This window comes from Pseudophryne corroboree, chromosome 12 (assembly GCF_028390025.1).
Source record: "Pseudophryne corroboree isolate aPseCor3 chromosome 12, aPseCor3.hap2, whole genome shotgun sequence".
NCBI classification, from domain to species: Eukaryota; Metazoa; Chordata; class Amphibia; order Anura; family Myobatrachidae; genus Pseudophryne; species Pseudophryne corroboree.
Window position 1 is genome coordinate 168,767,856 of NC_086455.1, and position 21,534 is coordinate 168,789,389.

The following is a 21,534-nucleotide window of genomic DNA, read 5'->3' on the forward strand; positions in this document are numbered from 1 at the left end:
CATTTTCTTTTCTTCTTCATTTAATGAGACAAAGCAACGTTGGTGGTCATTCCGAATTGTTCGCTAGCTGCATTCGGTCGCTGTGCAGTGATGAGGCAAAAAAACGGCACTTCTGCCCATATGGCGCACTTTGGACGTGCAAAGTAATATTACAATGAATGATGTAGTTTCACACAGGGTCTAGCGATGCTTTTCAGTCGCGCTGGTGGCCGCAGAGTGATTGACATGAAGTTGGCGTTTCTGGGTGTCAACAACCGTTTTCAGGGAGTGTTCAAAAAAATGCAGGTGTGCCAGGAAAAACGCAGGCGTGGCTGGCCGAACGCAGGGCGTGTTTGTGACATCAAAACAGGAACTGAACAGTCTGAAGTCATCGCAAGCGCTGAGTAGGTTTTGAGCTACTCTAAAACTGCACAAAAAAACTTTGCCGCCGCTCTGCGATCCTTTCGTTCGCACTTCTGCTAAGCTAAAATACACTCCCAGTGGGAGGCGGCTTAGCGTTTGCATGGCTTCTAAAAACTGCTAGCGAGCGAACAACTCGGAATGACCACCATTGTCGGCTGCCTCACAGCTGTGTGTTGTGGGAAGATCACTTCGCTTATCTCAAAATATCTCCCAACCCGACCTCTTCGGATCTTCACAAGATCTGTGCCTCTCATCCACACTCATTACTCGCTCCCACTTACGATTGCAGGACTTTCATCAAGCTGCACACACTCTGTGGAATGCCCTCCCACGTACAATAAGACTCTCCTCTAGTCTCCAAACCTTCAAGCATTCCCTGAAAACTCACCTCTTCAGGCAAGCCTATCAAATTCCAGAACCGCTCACATAACCTTCATAAACCTTCCAAAATTGCTTCCACACATATCCTCACGTCTCTTCTCAACCTTCCTCTCAACCCCGGTTCATCATTGCTGTATGACCATATCATACAGCCCACCAAGAACCTTTGCAATCTGTTGGACAGCTATTCAAAAGATAGCACCTATCCTTGTGTATCCATGCCTATTTCCCTATAGAGTGTAAGCTTGCGAGCAGGGCCCTCCTACCTCTGTCTGTTTGTTATTACCCAGTTTTTTTATGTCATTGTTTTGTTATATCATTATTTACAATTGTAAAGCGCAACGGAATTTGCTGCGCTATATAAGAAACTGTTAATAAATAAAATTATACATAATAAGATTCTTCTTTTCCACTTTAAATACATCACGTTGTACACAGACTATATCAGCCACTCACATCACTCTCTGCCCCATAGGAGCTTGCAATCTACATTCCATACCACAGACACTTATACACGCTCTATTTTTTCGGTCAGCAGCTAGTTAGCCTGCCAGTGTGTTTTTGGAGCGTAGGAGGAAACTAGATCTCCTGGGGGATACCCACACAAATATGGGGGAGAAATACAACCTCTGCACTGATCAGTCATGACCAGGCATTGAATTTGTGGCCTCAGTGCTGTTAGGCAGTGATGCTAACCACTGTGCAACCGTAAGGCCCCACCCTAATGTAAATGTGCAATTCTAAACTTTCTTCATCCGGCACTCGGATTATGGCTCTGAATCAGCTGCGAGGCCCAGATTTGATGCACACGCATACAGTAAGTAATAATATTACTATCTGCTATCAATGGGGTCAATTCTATTCGGCAACTAAAGAATAGCGCCGGGAATTAGCTCCCGACGCTATTCAATTCAGCTAAAGTTAAGTCGGCGATGTCCCGTTCTCGCCGACTTAACAGGTAGTTTTGTCGGGAGAACGGGCATTCTCCGACTTAACTACCCGGTGCGAGGCTGATTCCCGACAGAATCAGCCTCGCGCCGGCCGCGAGGCAGCACTTTTGTCGGGTTTCTTCTCTCATCCCCCGGGGATGAGAGAAGAATTCCCGACAATTGCGGGCAACTAGTAGCAGAATTGAATAGCGTCGGGAGCTAATTCCCGGCGCTATTCTTTAGTTGCCGAATAGAATTGACCCCATTGTATCATATCTCTCTCATATCTAGATCTGTCTGTGTCATAGCTATCCTCTGTGTGCAATATTAATCTCCTAGAGATCTGTATCTCAGATAGGATATCCTGCAGAGGTCAATGTGGTCTTGTCCCTGTCCTGAATGTCTCCACTTCCTGTGGTGAGGCAGATGTAACATTTGCAGAGAGAGAGAATTGGGTGGGTTATTTTGTTTCTGTGCAGGGTAAATACTGGCTGCTTTATTTGTACACTGCAATTTAGATTGCATTGAACTCACCATACCCAAATCCAACTCTCTCTGCACATGTTACATCTGCCCCACCTGCAGTGCACATGGTTTTGCCCAACTGCTAACAAAGTTCCTGCTGCGATCAACTCAGAATTACCCCCTATGTATGCTGAATCTGCTGCATGCAATCAACTGCGGGGATATGGGCTGGTATGGAAAGCACAGTAGTGTGTTTAATGAGTGGTTGTAGACTATATCATTGTCTAGGTATCACCCTACTACCGGCTGCAGGGGAGGCAGGCCCCATACTTACGCCCCTGTTCAGCGGGATACACAGTTTTAATGCCCAACATGCGGAACTTGTTGCAAGGAGGTGGGTACTATAATACCTCAGCTCAAAGCCCCATTATAAATACGAAGATTAATGCGGCCAAATAAGGGTACCGTTTGTTAGCAAGTAACAGCAGGAACAGGAGAGGGTGGTGGGGAGTTATCTAGAAAAGACACAAAATCCCCCAGCGCACTAAGGGCAGCCAGTAACATACACTAATAACGACTTCCTACTTATAAATAAAATGCAGAAGTGCCAGTTGCACACAGCTGATAATGTGTTGACACCTCCCACACGTGCTCTTCCTTTCACCTCTTATACAAATTCAGTACAAAGCTGAGAATAAACAATTTTGCAAACATATTTGCATGAATTAACCCAGAGACTCATATTTAGTGGGTTGAATCCATGTAAATTTAATGGATTCCTGTAACTAACATGAGAGTAAACGCTGGACACCCTCTGCAAGATGATGCATCCGCCATATGATTAGATGTAGCTCTCTTAATCAAGGTCTAATACTAAACACCTGTCAGAGATGCCTCATATAGGGGGATATTTAATAAAACATAATTATCTCACAAAAGCTGGAAAATATGATATTTATGTTCTCATCACCAGTGGCAGTTGCAGCGGAGCCCAAAGTCAGATAGGGGAGCCGCACCAACTGCCACCCCAAACACTGGCAGACATCGCTGTTCGGGACTCACTGGTAGCGGGTGTGGCTCCTCTGTTTGAATTGTGGACTGCTCTGCAACTGCCACTGGAGAGGAAATATTTCTCTCCATCTCCAGAGAGCATAAATACCACATTTTCCAGCTTTTATGAGATAATTATGTTTTATTAAATATCCCCCGTAGCAACTGATCCGCTTCTCCCCATCATTTCATAGAATATGCAATCTGGTTGCCATGGGAAACGACTCCACTTGCTACATACATACAGGAAGTTTAATGCATCTCCCCCATAGTCACTGCTAACACATCAGTATGGAAAGTTTGGGACTATACCGCACGGCTGCCTGTGTGTAATAGTATATATAAGCACTAATGTCTGCTTCAGCATAGCTATAATATGTAGAGGATCTGGGGCGCACATAGACCCCTGTATTAAGGGGGACCCTGCACAGTACATCTGCAAAGCGTTGTGCAGAGCTTCCCATATGTAATCTATGAAGACATCTTTCTGGTGATAGCCATTCAGCTTCCAACTGTCATGCGTTCCGCTCCCAACTGTCATGCGTTCCGCTCCCAACTGTCGTGCGTTTTAAAAAATTACAGTTGGGAATTGATTGGCTGAAGCCCTATTTATTATACACAACGATTTTTAACCTTCACAATGAGTTTTATCAATCATTGATAAATGGGCCTCTAAATGATTCCAAAATTTACTGTTTAAATCGAACGCCTTGGATTCCATATAGTGGACAATCTGTCAGTCCAGAACGATGTTTAAATAGTGCCAGCATACCCAGCATGTTCATATACAGGTGAAGGCTGCTAATAAAGAGGGATATTATTTCCAACATCTGCCCCCTACTGGTCACTGCCTGTAATATCTATATAAGGTTAGGCGAGAACATTGGGAGACTATCCAACAAGACCCCTTCTATCAGGTAAAATGCTCTGCTCCTGGACCCCCGTCTTAAGTTACGATTGCCAGCACCTGTGGTGAAACCCCTTCCTCATCAATCAAATAGTTCCACACAGGTGACGGTAATGATGAGCGAGAAGTGCCGGAACAGAGAGTGTTGGACCTGATGGAATGGCCACCTTGGGTGGTCTGCTCTAGTCCTGTATTTAAACTTAACCTTCCATAAAGATGATGACATTATCAAGATTATTGTGAGACAGAAGAAAAAGCTTCTCGATGTATTATATACAAAGTTCAGTTTATATAACGTATAAATAATTACTGTACACCATACTATGTATACAGTTACATGATTTGCCAAGGTACGTTACAAGAACATTGACAATGTTACAGTAAATAGTTTTGTTTCCGTGATCAACGATGTAAAATTGCAGAGACGACAACCGCGCTGCAGACAGAGAACATGACGCTGGCTTGGTTGCAGTGCGACAGCGTGACTATGGACCTCAAAACGTGGATGCTCCTGAAGCATCCATCCATCATGTCCATGGCAGACAATCAAATTCTGTGACGCTTCTACTGTAGCTTAAGAAATGATCGTGAACATCCGATTGGTTACTAACTACTTTTCCGTCTTGCAACAGTTTTCATAAATTTAATTATTCTCTCTAAAAACAAGGGTTCCACAATTCTGCTGGCAATTTGAGGATTATTCTCATGACTACATTACAAGCAGTCCTCACCTCCGCGATAGATTTAAGATGAGACAGTTCCTCCAGCTTCTCGATTTACACCAATGGATCTACAATCTGCAGGAAAATACTGAGGTTTGCATAGAAATACTGGTGCAGAACATAAGGTTGAATTATCCTGCAAGATGTGGTCTGACAAATGGATGGGCCCAGCCCTCTCCAGCTTGTCAGTCTTCTCCCAGGAAGGAACAACGGGGGTAAACCCCACTAAGTTCTCATATCCACATCGGATACCCATAAAGAACTAGAGAAAGTCCAGTTCCTTCATGGTTGTGTCCTGTAAACTGGTGGTCTTGTACAGGAAGTGGAAGTCCAGCTTCTGTTCGTTCTTCAGCAAGGAGGACTTCACCTGCTGGGGGAACGCGTCTTCGGCCAGCCGCAGGCACCGCTCGTTCACCAGCACGAAGAGTCCATACTTCTCTGGTTCAGACACCTCAAACTTCTCTGCACACTGCTGGAGAACCTGAGCCACGCTCATGTCTGATTTTGTGGCCAAGGTCCTCGTATTGGAGTCCAGTTCCTCAAAAGAGATGGTGATGAAATCCTGCAGAGGAGAAAGAGGAGCAATGACAGGCAAGTGAGAAGGTTGCGGCTTCCGGCGTAATGTCCTGATTACTCTACAGACCTTTTCGTTTTTCCTGTATGAAAACGCACCTGCTTTCTTCCTAAAGTGCAAGCTCCTATGAGCACTACCCTCATTCTATTTGTTAGCACGTTGGTCATAGTTCCATTGAAGTACTTCTGATGCCTAATGCTGGCCATACATGGAGATCAAACTCCCCATCAGACAGACCAATAGGACGGTGAGTATATCCACTATCAGATCCCAATACAAATTATCACATCTGTCAGGCATCTGCTATTAATTCTATGGATATTCGTTTATCACAGCGAGCTTTGTAACCCCATAGAGCAGTGGTTCTCATGCCCAGCCCTCAGGACCTCCCAACAGTTCATGAGTTCAAGGTCACCTGTGGATGTGATACACCTGTGCACCTGTTGGATGGTCTGGGAAATTACCTGTTAGGGATCTTGAGGATTGACACAAAGGAACAAGAGTGTAACCTGGGAGCTTTAAAACACAAATCTGAAAGGTGAGTGCTGGTTTCTAATAGTGACAGGTGCATTACGACATGTAAGAATAACTTTTTCAAAGTGATGACATCAGAACTCACAGACTATATGAATATCATTTACAAGTGCTTAAACATATATTAGCAATACTTGTGTGTTATATATACATTGGCAATATGTAGAATACAGCAGCAAATGGCATAATATAAATGTAGAAAAGTAGAGTAATGATCACACACAGCTGTTCCGATGAGCGCAGCTTAATGACACCATCAATTCAGTAGTCGCATGGAAATCTTGGGACTTATTTATCACTGAGTGATAAAACTCGTTGCGTATGACAAATGGTGCTCCAGCCAATCAGCTCCCAACTGTCACGCGTTCCGCTCCCAACTGTCACGGGATCCGCTCCCAACTGTCATGTGTTTGAAAAACAGCTCCTCTCGTGTTCAGTTCCTAACTGCTATGTTTTTGAAAAATGACAGTCAGGAGCTGATTGGCTGGAGCACCAATGATCATACGCAGCGGGTTTTCTTGCTCTTTGATAAATGGGCCTACTTGTTTTAAGAAACTGCTGTAAATTCTAAGACTAGCAGCAGTCATCTTGGCGTTTAGTAGCCAATGTAATAACGCTAATCAGCCACTGTACTATTTCACAGTCTCAAAAACCGAGACTAGCAATACGTGTTGCTGTAAACGTGCCGCTGCTTTAGGCTATCTGTATAGAGACATACCTGTATAGAGGAGCGAGAGACCCTGGCCTTATTGAGCGTCCGCCTCCTTTCCCAGCGGTGGATCGAGTCCTGAACCTCCATACTGAGCTGCCGCGTGACTGTGATCTTATCGTAATTCTTTATGTGCTCCAACGCGCCGTACGTCGTGGTTAGGTAATACGAGCCTACAGAAGGGAAGATCACATCGTTTTACAGCGGACAGTAAAGTCTATTCCACCATTCTTCTGTCTTTATACTTCATTCCAACGAAACGCACCCAGGTTGCTAAGTGCATCTATAATAATTTTCTGTACAAGCTAATTATTATTGACTAATCCCAAAGGCAGTAACTACTCATGGTCATCATTTTCCTAACTCATACAGCTGCCTCGTTACAGTAACACTAATGCCCAACTATGTACTCAGTAAAACAATAGTTAAAATTTAGATAAAAAAAAGTGTTTTAATGTAGAATAGAGAATCCACAACATACTTAGAAGTGTGAGATGCCACCAGGTGTATACAACGTGCGAGTTTCTTACAGCCGTGGTACTATAAGTCCCAGAATCTAAATCCCTTGCTTACTTGTAATTTGAAATGTACATTCAGGAAACCTGCATGGTTACAGCTAACAAACTGAAAAGTTAATTAAGTGTATAATTAATAATAGCAAAGTTCCATGAGATTGCTTAACTCTTTAAAAGCAATGCAGTAATCATCAATGATCCAAAAATACCAAATGTCCTTCAGAAGCTGCAGCAGCTACACACAACTGTCCTAAACCCTGTGGATTTCAACAGACCGGTCAAATTGGTTTCATTACTTGTAGCGCCCAAAAGTTGTCACTAGGTGGAACTATTGCACCTGAATAGCAAAACATTGGTTTTCCGACATACAGATACCAGGGGTACGCTTATATTACATTGGAGGTGTCATTTAGACATTTTAAAATCAAATAAAGACTTGATCATATAAGAAAACACAAAAAAAAAACCTGTGTTAAATGTTTGTAAAGATAAGGGTCATAGATTAACAAACAAATGATGTACTTTGTGACATTTGGGGTAGCCATAGGGTCTGAGTCACACGTACTGCAGAAGAGCGATTTGTTTTGCACCGCAAGCATCTAAATTACACCGTTCATTGTCCACGCAGAGTTGTTTTTCACATAGGAAGCCATTCCCAGGTGACACAAGGCTGGTGTAACGGATGGTGGCATGTAGAGACGCTGCAATCGGATTACACTGTGTCCAGACACAGCCAGGGGTCGTCTCAGTCCTTGCACATTCCGACACACGGATATAAGCCAGGGAAGGACGTTGTAGCAGCATTTGCATATTACAAACCGTTCCACAATTGTCTGTTGCATCACAATGTGGCACTTGTGCATTGGTCATTTAGGCGGGATGTACTAAAGGGAAAATACAGTAAAACCCCCGTTTTCGGGGGGTTTTACCGCCTTTTCATATTTACTAAGACCAAGCCGCTAGGTTTTCGCCGCCAAGGGTATCGCCATCTTTATATGGCGAGACCCTGTAGAAGTCTATGGGCTTATTTCACACCCGCCGCCACCGAGCGCCGCACCCCCCTCACCTGTGTCCAGGCAGCTGTCACCAATTTCCCAGCACCTTCTCCCCTGCGGCAGAGCCATTTCTGCTTCCGGCTGCAGGGGGGAGGAGGAGGAGCCCGGGGAAGAAAGAGTCAACTAAGCAGGTATGCAGCCGACACAATGTATCCGCATAGGGAATATGGGAATTGCGCAAGGCGGTACCTTCTCCCAGCTGCAGGGCTGGGTCCATCAGCTCCATCATGTACTCAACGTCCAGGAGTAGGGCCACCAGGTCACAGCGGGCCAGCACATACATCAGAACTGGCAGGAAGTCATCTGCCCCATGGGGCTTCCCTGGAGAGAGCACAGACAGGGAAAAGATCATCGACGGTCAGCTTTACAACAATAGAACCTATTTCCATCTTCTATATTCACATTATTACAGGTTTCCTCACAGTCAGCGGTTTATGGGCAGATATACATATTTAGTGTTCATTCTAGCACCCTGCACCTTTCAAAATCCGTGCAGTTCCTCTTTCCTGCCTGGGGTGTCGCTCTCTGCTGTGATGCTTCTCAGCACACTCTGATCTGTTACTCAGTGCTGTGATACACACCTGTGTGTGCTGAGAAGCACCAGAGCAGAGAGCGACACCCCAGTCAGGAAAGAGGAACTGCACAGGATTTGAAAGGTGCAGGGTGCTAGAATGAACACTACATATTCATGAGCATTAATGGGCGAGAACCTCCCAGGTACTGGCAGAACCACACCCACTCTGCCCTGAGGAACATCCTGGGGCAATAACTGCAAATGTCATTTATCTTTGCACTTTAGGTTACAGGCTGCAGGTAGCACTCAAGCTACAGATGGAGCCTTGCTCACCTAGGCTTCTCTGCTGCACCAAGGCTTATTAGCATGAGCCTTTCACCTATTGTTCTCAGCTGCAATACAATAATACATAGAGAACAATACAGCAGGGGCTTAAGTGCGACTGCCCTGGCTCCATCTGTATTTTTGTTCACTAGGTGGTGATGCTTCCATAGCTATAGGATTTTTGCAAATCTATTAATGTCTTGGAGAGTAATAAAGTGGAGAGTGATAAAGTACCAGCCAATCAGCTCCTCCCTCAGTATGCATATCAAAAGTGAGTGCTAAGGACAAGTCACACTCATCCTCACCATTGCACAGTGACAGTGTCAGAGGAGGAACTGGCTAGTATCAGTCAGATTTACACACGCTATATATGAGCCTGAGCGTTCATGTGGGCATTATATACAGGTACAGCAGTATATATTGATAGTTTGGATCAGAGATGTGCACACAAGATGGGGGGGGGGGGGGGACACAGATATTTGAAAAAAGCAAGCCCACTCTTTCAAATAATGTGCCCCATAGTAATTATTAAGTACACAGCATCATATCATGCACATATTAAAGCCCCCAGTGATTTAGGAGTTGTCTAAAGGATTAACGGGATGTAGTTATGATCTGGTGGTCAGGATACAGGCGCCGGGATCCCAGGCAAAGGGCTATTCCCATCACCGGTATCCAAGACACACAGAGTGGGACTAGAACCTGTGGCGAGCGCAGCGATTCCGCCGTCTGTATGCCGACCGCTGGGGTCATATACCCAACGCGGATTTACAGATTTAAGCGTCCACAGGCAGACGGCAATCCTGGAAAATCTTGTGTAGTTGTCGACACGTAAGAAAACTCAGGAAGCAAATCGCTACTTGCGCAGATAAACGTTCCCAGTGAAATGTGTTTTTGGCAGGAAGCCTCTTCTTCATGTGGGGAGATCTCACCCCCAGGCCGATTACACAACACAATCAGAAGGTTTTATTACATCAGCAAACGTAGTTATCAGCACAAGACACAACCCTTGTGTAACAGACCCTGTCCGTGTCATGTAGTGGGTCCCAGAAGAGGAAGTAAGAGGACACATTTTAAGTGCTTTAGAAGAGTCAACATAATAGAATCTGGTCATTCGCCAGAGCCCAGGATAGAACTGGTCAGGTGCTTATGACAAGGCCAATGGGAAATTGCTGATCCAGTATCATATTGAGGGTTGTTGCAATGCTGGTTTCCAAATAAACCCATCTGTAAGCAGTGCTTAAAGTGGTCCTAGAGAGGTGGTGGAACTCACCCCCCTCCCCACGGTGCCCATGAAATAAAGGTTAGGCGCGCGCAGCAAAAAGGGGGGTGTGGTCTCAAAAAAGGGGCGTGGTCACACAATAGTAATAATGCCCACAGTAGTAGTACCCAAGTGGAAATTTTGAAGTGGGGGTATGGAAAAGTGAAGGGTGCAATTATGTGCGCGCCGAAGGCGCGCGCACTCCTGACAAGGGGGCGTGGCCACGCAAAAGGGGGCGTGCCCTTCAGTGTAGTTTACCACATTATATACCCCTTATACACATTATGCACCACAATAGTAGGACCCCTTTCACATTATAGCTCACAGTATGAGCCGAAATTCACATTTATACCACACAGTATGAGCCACATTCATATTACACCACACAGTATGAGCCAAATTCACATTACACCACACAGTATGAGCCAAATTCACATTACACCACACGGTATGAGCCGAAATTCACATTACACCACACAGTATGAGCCGAAATTCACATTACACCACACAGTATGAGCTGAAATTCACATTATAGCACACGGTATGAGCCGAAATTCACATTATAGCACACAGAATGAGCCAAAATTCACATTATAGCACAGAGAATGAGCCGAAATTCACATTATAGAGTGACAGAGTGACAGGGAGAGTGACAGCAGGGACATGGAAAGTGACAGCAGGGGAATACAGTAGGGACTAGGGAGAGAGAAAGGTTAGATTACCTGTTTAGCAGCGGCGGTGGTCTGTGGATGAGTAGGCTGTGGTAGGCGTGACGTGGAGGAGGCTGTGGGCCTCGGAGATAGTGCGGAGGAGGAGGCTGTGGGTGCGCAGAGGTCCGAGGGTGGGGCGGCAGAAGAGGCTGAGGGCGGCTGCAGTGGATCTGGAACCAGGCTGGCTTTATTATCCCTGCCGCCGCATCGAGCTCCTGTGACCACGGCGCTAATATTTCAAAACTGCTGCGGACCGGCAGCCAATCAGCGACAGATTTGAACTAGTAGTGCCGCGGTCACAGAAGCTCGATGCAGCGGCAGGAATAATAAAGCCGGCCTGGTCCCAGATCCGCTGCAGCTGGGAGTCTGGAACCTGGGCTTCCAGTGCGGCGGCGATGGTAGGGGCGGAGCGACGGAAGCGGACCGGGAACGCAGCTTCTTTGTCGGCCCATACAGTAATGCCCCCAGCAGTAGCATCCCTTATACAATGCCCACAGTAGTAGTGCCCCTTATGCAATGCCCCCAACAGTAGTGCCCCTTATGAAGTGCCCCCTTTACAATGCCCTCATTAGCTGTGCACCCCATCAGTAATGCCCTTAATGGTAATGCCCCTGTGTAGTATTGCCCCTAGTCGTTTAGCCCCTGTAGTTTAGCCCCAGTAGTCATGCCCATACTGGTAATGCCCCTGCAGTTGTGACCCCAGCAATTTACTCCCCCCCCCCTCTAGTTTAGCCTCTGAGTGGTAATGCCCCCAGTAGTTTTGCCCTCATGTAGTTTGCCCCATGTAGTTTAGCCCCCAGTGGTAATGCCCCCTGCAGTTGTGCCCCCAGTTGTTTAGCCCATGTAGTTTAGCCCCCATGTAGTTTGCCAAAGTTAGTAATGTCCCCAGTAGTTTGCCCCCTTGTAGTTATACCCCCAGTAGTTTAGCTCCTGTAATTATGCCCCCTTGTAGTTTAGCCCCCAGTAGTAATGCTGCCAGTAGTTTGCCCCTTTGTAGCTTGCCCCCTTGTAGTAATGCCCCCAGTAGTTTGCCCCCAGTAGTTTGCCCCAGCAGTAAAGCCCCCCAGTAGTTTGCCCCCAGTACTAGAGCCCCCCAGTAGTTTGCCCCTCTGTAGTTTGCCCCAGTAGTAAAGGCCCCCAGTAGTTTGCCCCCAGTACTAGAGCCCCCCAGTAGTTTGCCCCTCTGTAGTTTGCCCCAGTAGTTTGCCCCCAGTACTAGAGCCCCCCAGTAGTTTGCCCCTTGTAGTTTGCCCCAGCAGTAAAGCCCCCCAGTAGTTTGCCCCCAGTACTAGAGCCCCCCAGTAGTTTGCCCCTCTGTAGTTTGCCCCAGTAGTAAAGGCCCCCAGTAGAAACGCCTGTGGTACACATATAGGGAAGAGGGAGGGAGGGGGGGGGAAAGAACTATACTTACCTAGCCCCGCTCCCGCCGCAGTCCTCTCTCGCCGCCCGCTCCTCTGCACTATGAGAGAGACGTCATGACGTCTCTCCCATAGCGCGCACTGACAGAGCCGGAAGCCGGAGCTCAGTACTGAGCTCCTGCCTCCGGCTGCCGCTGCGGAGAGGGAGACGGGCGCCCGCTGGTAACGCGATCTCAGCGGGCGCCCGGCATCTCCCTGCAGCGCCGCCCGGGACATCGGGTTAGGTGAGCCGGGGGAGGCGGAACTGCGTTCCGTCTCCTGGTGGAACTGACGGAACGCAGTTCCGGCCCGTTCCGGCTCACTTTAACCCCTGTCTGTAAGTATACTTACGTCATTGCTAACACCATAAAAGAGCTATCGTTTCAGGGGGCGATGCAGTTTCCCACCAACCAGTCATGGCACCAGTTGCATGATCCCCCTCCCCCCCTGGACTCTCCAGCTGCTCTGGAACCAGACATCAGAGAATGCCATGTGCACAGCTGTTACGGCATGATGGGACATGAGACCGAAACGTTGCCCGTAGGTAGTTCCCGATCTTGCACTGTGTGGCCGGAGACCCCCCCCCCCCCCCCTCCCCCAGCCACATGTGCACTGGCGGCCGCGGCGCTGAAGGGGTTAACCCTCAGCTGCCCAGAGCCATTTTAATGGACGAATTGGTGCTTGGCGCCATGTTCTGCAAATGCATGTTTAATGATGTGTTTTAACATGTCATATGTAGTGCTCTGTGCACAGCTGTAGGATTGCATGTTAAATGTATTTATATTTAAGATGTGGTCACATGTATTTTAAAGGGGAAAAATGCACTTACTATATATGACTGAATAAGGATCCCCTATCTTCTGTGACTAGGAGATGGGATGCTAATTGCCCTCTCCCAGCAGATCTGGGGAATAACCAAAACCTTTTGATGTTGTGCAGTGCACAGCAGGTAATGGCTGGGAGAGCGAGTTCCTCAGGGAAAGATGTTAATCACTGGGAATTTCCTTATTCCATATGTAAAGTGGTATGGACTGGTATGGGTTTGGAACCTGTATTTATTTATTTATTTATGTAGCCGGTTTGATTGATATACGAATCCTGAATGGTATATGCAGGAAGGATAAGGAACATTTGTATTTTAAAGCTATGTGATAAATGTATCAAAGGCGAATTGTAAACCACCAGGTGGTAAAGAATGGAGTTTAGATGACACCAAACTTTGTGTGTGACAGGAAGGAGGAAATTGCTTCATGCACTTATATCCTTTTAAAATATAATTTATTTATATTTTGTAAGATATCCTGATTGGATGGAAAGGACTCAGGGGGGAACTCCCCCCTGAGATGCAGTGTGGTTTTACTGTATAAAAAGAGGAGGCCTGTGAGCCTCCAAGTGTATTATACCATTTTCACTCTGCTGTAAACATCTGCTGTACTGCAGAGTTATTTTCAGAACTATTTTTAACAAATAAACATCTTCTGCCTCAAAACGACCGCGTCATCTTGTGACCTGCAGGGCTAGGCGAAACCTAGCTCAGTTTTCCGGCTGTCCAGGGTACACCCAGCATCTCCAAGCTCCGCCTTCCGCCTGCTACCGTGCTGTGCTTAGGCAACCGACGATTGGGGATTCGTCAACACTACACAGGGGTGGTAAGGCAGCGTGACAACGAATACAGAGTAGAACCGTGGTTCCAGTCGCCACGGCAAGGAGGAGTCTGGTGGTGGCAGCATAGTACCCGCCCACTGCGCAGTGGGTGGAGTCAGTAACAGGCAGTTACTGACAGTAAGCGGGAATCCCCCTAATTGGCCAGGTCCCGTGTGACCTTAAACTCCATTCTGTGACTGGGGGCGGGACGCGAAGCGGTGAGGGCTTTCGTACAGAACCGTCCGGTCACACACTGAAAGGGATTTCAGAGCAGTGCATGAGAGTAGAATCTATGGCCCTCATTCCGAGTTGTTCGCTCGCAAGCTGCTTTTAGCAGCATTGCACACGCTAAAGCCGCCGCCTACTGGGAGTGAATCTTAGCTTATCAAAATTGCGAACTAAAGTTTCGCAATATTACGAAAAGACTTCTCTGTGCAGTTTCTGAGTAGCTCGAGACTTACTCTTCCAGTGCGATCAGTTCAGTGCTTGTCGTTCCTGGTTTGACGTCACAAACACACCCAGCGTTCGCCCAGACACTCCCCCGTTTCTCCAGCCACTCCCGCGTTTTTCCCAGAAACTGTAGCGTTTTTTCACACACTCCCATAAAACGGCCAGTTTCCGCCCAGAAACACCCACTTCCTGTCAATCACACTCCGATCTCCAGAACGAAGAAAAAACCTTGTAATGCCGTGAGTAAAATACCTAACTGCATAGCAAATTTACTTGGTGCAGTCGCAGTGCGAACATTGCGCATGCGCAATTAGCGGAAAATCGCTGCGATGCGAAGAAAATTACCGAGCGAACAACTCGGAATCACCACCTATGTTCCCACTGATAGAAGGCATTTTGGTCAACTAGTCTGGTGCCAAGTACAGGGAGCAGTGCTAAGGGTGGAGACAAACCCAATAACTGGCCGTTGGATACAGCTTTGCCTTGTAATAGACATAGGGGGAGATGTACTAAGCCTGAAAAGTGATAAATATCACTGTGATAAAGCACCAGCCAATCGGCTCCTAACTGTCATGTCACAGGCTGTGTTTGAAAAATGACAGTTAGGAGCCGATTGGCTGGTACTTTATCACTGTGATATTTATCACTTTTCAGGCTTAGTACATCTGGCCCATAGAAACATAGAATTTGACGGCAGATCAGAACCACTTGGCCCATCTAGTCTGCCCCTTTTACTTTTTATCCTTTAGGTAATCTCAACCCTTTTTGAACCTTAATTCTTTGTAAGGATATTCATATGTCTATCCCAAGCATGTTTAAATTGCTCTACAGTCTTAGCCTCTACCACCTCTGATGGGAGGCTATTCCACTTATCCACTACCCTTTATGTGAAGTAATTTTTCCTTAAATTTCCCCTGAACCTCCCCCCCTCCAGTCTCAGTGTATGTCCTCGAGTTCTAATACTTCTCTTCCTTTGAAGAATGTTTCCCTCCTGAACTTTGTTAAAACCTTTGGTATATTTCAAAGTTTCTATCATGTCCCCCCTTTCCCTTCTCTCCTCCATACTATACATGTTAAGATCTTTTAGTCTTTCCGGGTACGTTTTGTGATGTAGGCCATGCACCATTTTAGTTGCCCTTCTTTGTACACTCTCTAATGTATTTATATCCTTCTGGAGATATGGTCTCCAGAACTAGACACCAGGGGCGTACGTTATACTGGGTGCCGTAAGTTATATTAGGTGCCTGCACCCAACTCAGTGTATTAGAAGCAGGTGACCGTGTATTAAATACAGAAAGCTACAGTGCACAAACCACCCACTACAATACTAGTGGTAAGTAGTTCATAGACTGCTCCTTTCTACCAGCCCTCTGCCTCACAGTGGATTGCATGCAGCAGATTCAGTGCGCATAAGCACAAGGGAAGTGGCCAAGGGGCACGGGAAGCAGATACCCGCCAGCGTGAACTGTGGGCAGTACAGGTAGGTACAATGTGAACTGGGTGCACTATGTGGCAAAATGCGAACTGGGGCACTGCAATGTGGCATGATGTTTTCTGGTGGCACTACAATATAGCACAACAGGAAATGGAGCGCCATTGTGAAATAATGAGATGGGACATAATCGCCTCTACAAACCAATCATAGGAAATTGGATGCCAAATAACTTGCACTTTTTATTTTCCCTGGAAACGGGGACAGTAAAATGCAGTGACTGGTTTCCAAATCAATATAACGGACCCTCCAACGTGTCCATTCCTCTGCGTGTTGCAAAATTGCTCCAGATCTTCCTATTATCAGGGTTGAATCACTGATTTCAGTCCAGGTAACGGCGATATGAAAACGCGTGGGTCTTTCAGGGGGGTTGGAGGATCTGAGGTGATATCTGTACATTCTACGTGTACTTTTAAAGTGACCAGATCTCCCAAGAAAATCTTGACAAGAACCACATTAACTTACAAGTGATGCACTGCAATATGGCACGCACACCTGAAGCCTGGATTTCCTTGCAGTCATGCAACAGGTGTGTCCAGATATACATGGCTGCTCTTGTTGCATTTTATACCGCATTAAGACTTGTGTGCTCCAGCAACCTAAAGATCTGATTAAATAACACAGCTGGGGCATTATGCTGGAACGGGAAATATAGGAACGCACTCCGCTTATGCTAGAGATGCCCCCTAGTGGTATATACACTGAACAAAATAGAATACAGCATAACACTCTATTAATGGTTCCTCATCAGAGACCTACATCTGAATTCAATAGGTCTACTGCTTCTCAAATAAGGTTCCCTATACGTTGCAATTCGGCTACGAGCATAGGTGCCCAGGTTTCCAGCCAACGCAACTGCCCCCCTTGCGTGGAAGTCTCTGAACAGACCAGATTGCATAGACAACAGTCTCCGACCACATAACATACCATGATTGGACAAAATGACAACAGGTCATCCTTGTTATGCTTGGGGATGCAAGACTTAATGGAATATGGCGGTGGGGGTGTACTAAGAGGTCTATGTACTAACCCTTGACCGGAGATAGAGTGGATGGAGATAGAGTGGAGGAGTACCAGCCAACCAGCTCCTTACTGTCATTTTTCAAAAAGGTCCTGTGATATGGCCGTTAGGAGCTGATTGGCTGGAACTTTATCTCTCCACTTTATCTCTGTCCAAGGCTTTAGTACATAGACCCTTAAGCCTTTAAGGGGTCTATTCATGAAGCAGTGAAAACTGTGGAGAAGTGAGCCAGTGAAGAAGAACCTATCAGCATTGAAGTAACATTTATAATTTGCATAGTATTAAATCAAACAGAGCAGCTGATTGGTTGCCATGGGCAACTTCTCCACTGGCTCACTTCGCTCTTTTCACTGCTTCATGAATAAACCCCTAAGAGAGATAAAGTGGAGAGAGATACACTACCAACCAATCAGCCCTGTCACTTTTTAAACACAGCGTGTAACATGGCAGCTAGGAGCTGATTGGCTGGAACTTTATCTCTCTCTCCAAGACTTCGTACATCTCCCCCTAGATCTAGGCATTATGGTAATAAAAACGTTATGCAATACAGTAAATACCTGGGTTTCCCGTTGCCATGGAGTCATAGATGAGCTTGCAGGACTTAAGGAGATAGGTTATCTTCTTCTCTGGGGAATAGGTCTTGTGCATGGTGACAAACTTCTGCGTAATTTTCTCCATCACGCTGCTGTCTGGCACACTGGTGGTGACGCCCAGGTCAGTCGTGGTGGTGTCCTGGATGACCATCTGGTTCTCAGTCAGCAGACGCAGCGATCCGTTCTTGTTGTGTATCTCACGCAGGTAGCTCTCAATAGGGGCTTTCAGGGGCTTCAGTACACACTTACAGAGAGCTGCTTCCACAATGGTGTCTGCTCCGGCACATGCAAGGAGAAAGGGCCTGCAGTTACCAGCTCTGCCAATACTACGTGCAACAAAGGGCATGCCTTATCCTACACACAGAGCCAGGGTTGTCTGAACATTTGCATTTATTAAAATGGATCATAAACCAGCAGGGCTGGATAAATTATCTTTCCGGGTATGGCCGGGTTACATGCTAAACACATTGCTTCGTGTTTCTGATTTCCTTCCTTTTTCACATCAACCTCTACAAAATCTTTTGTTACAGTTGTTTATGTTCCATGCCCTTGAAGACAACACAGTTCAGCTCTGCTGCGGGTACAGGATGCGTTATTATCCGCTGAGCTGCTTTGTGTCATATCCAAGGGTAACAGACATAAGGAACACTGCTTAGATGACATGACAGAGGGGGTAATTATGAGTTGATCGCAGCAGCAAGTTTGTTAGCAATTGGGCAAAACCATGTGCACTGCAGGGGAGGCAGATATAACATTTGCAGACAGAGTTAGATTTGGGTGAGTTATATTGTTTCTGTGCAGGGTAAATACTGGCTGCCTTATTTTTACACTGCAATGTAGATTTCAGTTTGAATACATCCCACCCAAATCTGACTCTCTGCACATGTTACATCTGCCCCCCCCCCCCCCCCCTGCAGTGCACATGGCTTTGCCCAACTGCTAACAAAATTGTTGCTGCGATCAATTCAGAATTACCCCCAGAGGGAGAAAGAGAATAGCCATTTATTTAGTAACTGTTGCAGGAGAGTATCGAGAGAAAGGGTAATTACAGCACAAAATAATGACATATGCATACTAAAATAGAATATTTGAAAACATAAAAATTCTCCAGTAGTTATTGTTTTCATTACATTATAAAAAAAGAACAGGATGTAAACTGATAACTATATATTACCCTAACATCTCATCTTTCACGAGGGAAGATATTTAAGCACGCTCTCACCGGGTGTGGATTAACAAATCGTAAATGTCTAGGTAGACAGGTCATTAGGTCGACACCGTATGGTCGACATGTTCAAACGGTTGTTTTTATTTGGTTATTGTGTCCCGAATGTCGTTTTCTTCCTGTTAGCTGGCCATCATCAGTAAAAACGTGTACCCTTGCGAGCTCGCTCGGCTCGCCACACGTGGTTAGTAAAGAAAGCAGATCGTAAATTTGGGTAAAAAAAAAAAAAAGTGTGTGCCGACCATTTTTATATCAACCCTTCGAATCTGTTGACCTTCCGTACCGGTCACCTGAATGCGTGGCGGCCATATTGTGTCGACCTATAATCCGGATACCGCTCTCACCCTGGGTGCAGAACTAGGTTATGGCTGACATCAGGGAAGTACAAAGGAGATTATTTCCGCACACCTGAGTGAGAATGGAGTGATTTAGGCCAGGCATGTCCAAACTGCGGCCCTCCAGCTGTTGTGAAACTACATATCCCAGCATGCCCTGACAGTTTTGCAGTCAGAGAATGCTAAAGCTGTGTCAGGGCATGCTGGGATGTGTAGTTTCTCAGCAGCTGGAGGGCCGCAGTTTGGACATGCCTGATTTAGGCGTTTTAGCCTACTGATTAATTCCAACACACTTTGGGGGAGATTTGTCAAATCTTGGTGAGTGACAAAGTGGAGAGAGCTAAAGGGGCCTATTTACTAAGCCTTGGAGAGAGATGAAGCACTAGTCAGTCCTAATTGTCATGTTACAGGCCCTTCTGGCATTTGCAAGAAATGACAGATGGCCGACCGTGCCGCTTGCTGGTTTTTTTTCTTTTCTTATTAACTAGAATTCAGCACCGAAGCGTCCGCTGGCGAGTAGTAAAATTAAAACAATTTTATTTTTTTAAATCGGTGCCTCTTCCTGAAACATGTGCAGTCTCTCTACCTGGACACTGAGGAGATTTATTTTATTTTTTTCCACTCATATTTTTCTTTCTTTCTGTGGAGCGGCAGGCGAATTTGTTTATGCATGTGCGCCTGGCCGCTGGTACTCCTGGGGGAGCCTGCAGGGAGGATCAGAGATATCCAGCAGGTAGGCGTCTGGGGGCAGGCCTTCGCACCAGTCGGCAGCAGCAGACGAGACATGTCGGCACTGTCAGGCGGTGCAGCAGGCACAAGACTGCAGCCCCGGTGAGCTGTATTTAACTGAGGTTAAAAGCTGGAATTATGATAACAGGGGTCACCCTGACCCGTGCGCTTGCTGTGTTTTAATGCAGCAGAGCGAATGGGTCACTGCTGCGCAAACGCCGGTGCCGTAGTGCATCGGCGCATGCCAGACGGCCGAAGGCCGTAGCAGGGATGCGATTGCCTTTGCCTGATTGACAGGCAGAGGCGATCGCTGGGCGGGAGTGGGTGGAACGGTGGCGTTTGTCCGCCGTTTCGTGGGTTTGGTCCTGCCAACGCAGGCATGGCTGGACCGAACAGGGGGCGGGCCGGAACGGCTGCGTGACGTCATACGCAGCCGTTGCGGGCCGGGGAGCAATGAGTAGCTCCCGGCCAGCACGCTAAAGCTGCACTGGTCGGGAGCTACTCTAGAAGTGCAAAGGCATCGCCGCTGGGCGGATTGGCTAGTACTTTATCTCCATCCAAGGCTTTAGTAAATAGACCCCTTCGTACATATGCCCCACAGAACCAACCAACCAGCTCCTGTCACGTTTCACACACACATATATACAGCCTGTAAAATGACAGAAGCTGACTGGTTGGTTCTTTGGGTCTATATACTAAGCCTTGGAGAGAAAGAATGGGGACAGAGATAAAGTATCAGCCAATCAGCTCCCAACTGTCATTTTTCAAACACTGCACGTAACATGTCAGTTGGGACCTGATCAGCTGGTACTTTATCAGTCAACCTCATCTCTCTCCAAAGGTTACTTAGTACATAGGGATCTTAATCTCTCTCTCTCTCTGCGTTATCTCTCCAAGCTTTGATAAATCTTCCCCATACTTTTAAAACTATGGTTTCCTCCTTTGTAAGTGTAAACCACGGCTGGGCCACGTACAGCTCTCTACGTGCTGTGGAACTAAAATTCCAGCATGTCAAGCCATCCTAGTGCTGGAAGAGCATGCTGGAACTTGTAGTTCCATCACAGCAGGAGAGTCACACAACCTAATCCCTCAGTATTCTCAGATAACCATGTGTTGAGATCTCATTGATTTACAGCATTTAGGACAATTAATAACCATCTAATTAGATAAAATAATCTGGAATAAGGGGATATCCACCATATTAGAAAGACAGGTGCCCCGACTAAGACACCAAGTGTGACCAGCAGAAGGTAAATACTCCATCATCTCATACCTGGACGAGTTGTGCATTATTATTATGAGGGTAGTTCACTACGTAAGATAACAAGACCTCTCCCCTGTGTAATGTTCTCCATTTCAATCTAACTTCCTGCCAGGCCAGAGCAGGTAGACCGCTGCTTCCCCTCACGGCCATTACACTGCACCTCATATGCGCCACACTGCCCCAACATCAGCTGTAAGTTACCTTTTATTTATAGAACATCACATTATGCTGCGCTTTACACAGATATTTAGGGATGCATGTACTAAGCAGTCAAAAGTGTGGAGAAGTGAGCCTGTGGAGAAGTTGCCCATGGCAACCAATCAGCTGCTCTG

General features: G+C 46.5%; 1 protein-coding gene across 2 annotated transcripts in view; it reads right to left on the bottom strand.

Moving 5' to 3' along the window:
- Window positions 1–4,401: 4,401 nt before the first annotated feature.
- RIN3 (Ras and Rab interactor 3) overlaps window positions 4,402–21,534 on the bottom strand; it is an 81,192-nt gene continuing 64,059 nt past the window's right edge. For both annotated transcript variants that reach the window (XM_063948472.1, XM_063948471.1), the window contains exons 7-10: window positions 17,614–17,922; window positions 8,433–8,564; window positions 6,683–6,846; window positions 4,402–5,418 (exon numbers count right to left, since the gene is read on the bottom strand). In XM_063948472.1, the coding sequence (XP_063804542.1) occupies window positions 5,119–5,418; window positions 6,683–6,846; window positions 8,433–8,564; window positions 17,614–17,922 (905 nt within the window). In that variant the 3' untranslated portion in view covers window positions 4,402–5,118. The remainder of the gene's footprint in view (window positions 5,419–6,682; window positions 6,847–8,432; window positions 8,565–17,613; window positions 17,923–21,534) is intronic.